General features: G+C 43.1%; 1 protein-coding gene across 1 annotated transcript in view; it reads right to left on the bottom strand.

Moving 5' to 3' along the window:
* The window catches only part of vldlr (very low density lipoprotein receptor), a 47,824-nt gene extending 46,012 nt beyond the window's left edge, over window positions 1–1,812 (bottom strand). Inside the window, exon 1 of the mRNA XM_015391077.1 lies at window positions 1,418–1,812. Coding sequence (XP_015246563.1) covers window positions 1,418–1,484 — 67 coding nt within the window. The 5' untranslated portion in view covers window positions 1,485–1,812. The remainder of the gene's footprint in view (window positions 1–1,417) is intronic.
* Window positions 1,813–2,069: the final 257 nt, after the last annotated feature.

Here is a 2,069-nt window from a genome sequence, read left to right as displayed (position 1 = left end):
AAGGATTCTGATTTCAACCGTTGCGTATATTAGCTGCGACACATGAATCAAGATGCTATGACAGAAAACATTTGATTGACAGATGATCGTTGATATATGATTGGCCGAATTTAGGTGTTCAGGCTGATGTAGAACTAACTGGCCTGCAGAAGATAACGGAAAAAAGATAAAAAAAAGATTTTAAGACAGGATTTTTTTTTTTTTTAAATAGAAATTTTTCTACATTTTGGGACAATACCGTCTGATTAAGAGTACATTTATATTCATGTTTAAGTCAGAATGATTTAACATTTCAATATGACTTCCCTACAACTTGAAATAGTTTTTTGTACATGGCACTTTAAACTACCTCAACGCCTATTGAGGTACTTTAAAGTGTATTTTTCATACAGAACTAAAGGTATAAAGAATATAGGTATGTTGGTCCGACAGATCACTGCCACTCCCTTAAAATAAATAAACGCCCTAAAAAAACTAAAATCTTCCCATTGGGAAAAACTACATAAGAATATAAAAGCATAAAAATTTAAATTATAAATGGCAAACTGTGCATATTTAAAGTTTAAGATTAAAAATATGACAGTTTACAATTAGAGGAAATATAACCTTATAAAAAAAAAAAAAAAATATAATGGGAAAATGTATTAAAAAAAAATTCAACCATTTTGCCATATAAAGCAAACAAACGCGGGCTTAAATTAAATCCAATTAATTAGTAGTCCACTTGTGCTAATCTTGGACTGTGGCTAATGACTGACAGACTAGTAAAGTTTACAACAAGTTAATTTTTATCATCTTCTGCATAAAAACAGACTCCAACTCTGAGGATTCTGGCCTGAAACAAAATAAAACCTTTTATCTAGATTCTAAGGAGCTGAATTTGGCCACTTAGCGGCTAATTAGCCCCTCATTGGCTCCCTGTGGCCGCTGATTGGCCTCATCCCCCCCATCAGACCCCCCGATCTGCTGCCTTTAATCCGCATTTCCAGGATATTAATCCGCAGTTTGCTCCCTTCCCCTGTTTGCATTGTTTTCCCTTAAAGAATAAATAAATAAATTAAAAGCGTCACTGAAGGGGGAGAATCACAAGATCACTGAGGCAAAAACAGCCCAGAAAAAGAGGTTTAAATGTTTAAATGGACTAAAACTGGAGCTAAATGAGTCACGGAGAGAAGCTGTTTAGAGATTAGATTAAGAATATTAAAGAAAATTAAAAGGAATGTATTAAATGTACACAAATACCGCCTGGGTGCCTGATAACGCTGCGGTCTGAGGGGGTTGATAGCTAATTATTCTGCTAACGAGTCCATGAAGGTTCAGCCGCGAGACAGGTGGACAGCTGGGCTCAATGTTAGCTAACCGCAGCGAACCCGGAGCTCCAACACCGACAGAGAGGGCGGTCACTACGGTCACTTACCTCGGACGTTACCGCAGTGCTGGAGCCATGTTAGCAGCAGGAGAACCCCCACTGCGGACGTGACCATCTCTGGTTCGGAGGAGTCACCGTTCGGCTGCTGCTGCTAGCTGAGCCTTCCCTACCCTGAGCTCGCGCTGGCCTGGTTTCGCGGTTCTGCCGGTCGGTCGGTCGGTCCACTCGCTAACTGAACGCACACATCCACACAGGCGCGTGCACACACAGGAACGGAGCGGTTCCGCTTTTATAGAGCCGGAGGTGGCACGCGCCGCGGCCGGACTGCTGGAAGGAGGAAAATAAAGAGACGCAGCTCCCGCGCGCCCCTTTTATAGCGTTCCTGCAATCACGGTCCGCGCGGGTTCCCGTTCCGGGCAGCGCGTTTGAAATCCATTTTCTACCGGCTGGGGGGCGGAGCGGTACCGGCTGGGTATCAGTGCTGCACAGAGCCGGGTGGGGGTCTGCTGCGGATGCTTCACTGTCCCCGGAAATTAATCAATTAATACAGCAAGAGGCATTTAATTCAAGGGCGGATTTAGGAAATCTGGGGCCCTTGGCAAAGACAGGCAGGGGGCCCTCTTCACACATAAAACAGCCCCATTCTACAGATAGAGAAATGTACGGAAGAGGATTAGGGCCACTGAAGAAAAAAAAAAAA

The sequence above is a fragment of the Cyprinodon variegatus genome, unplaced genomic scaffold (genome assembly GCF_000732505.1).
Source record: "Cyprinodon variegatus isolate N-32 unplaced genomic scaffold, C_variegatus-1.0 Scaffold524, whole genome shotgun sequence".
NCBI lineage: Eukaryota > Metazoa > Chordata > Actinopteri > Cyprinodontiformes > Cyprinodontidae > Cyprinodon > Cyprinodon variegatus.
Note: the sequence above shows the minus strand (reverse complement) of the source record. Positions and strands in the feature narration are given on the sequence as shown.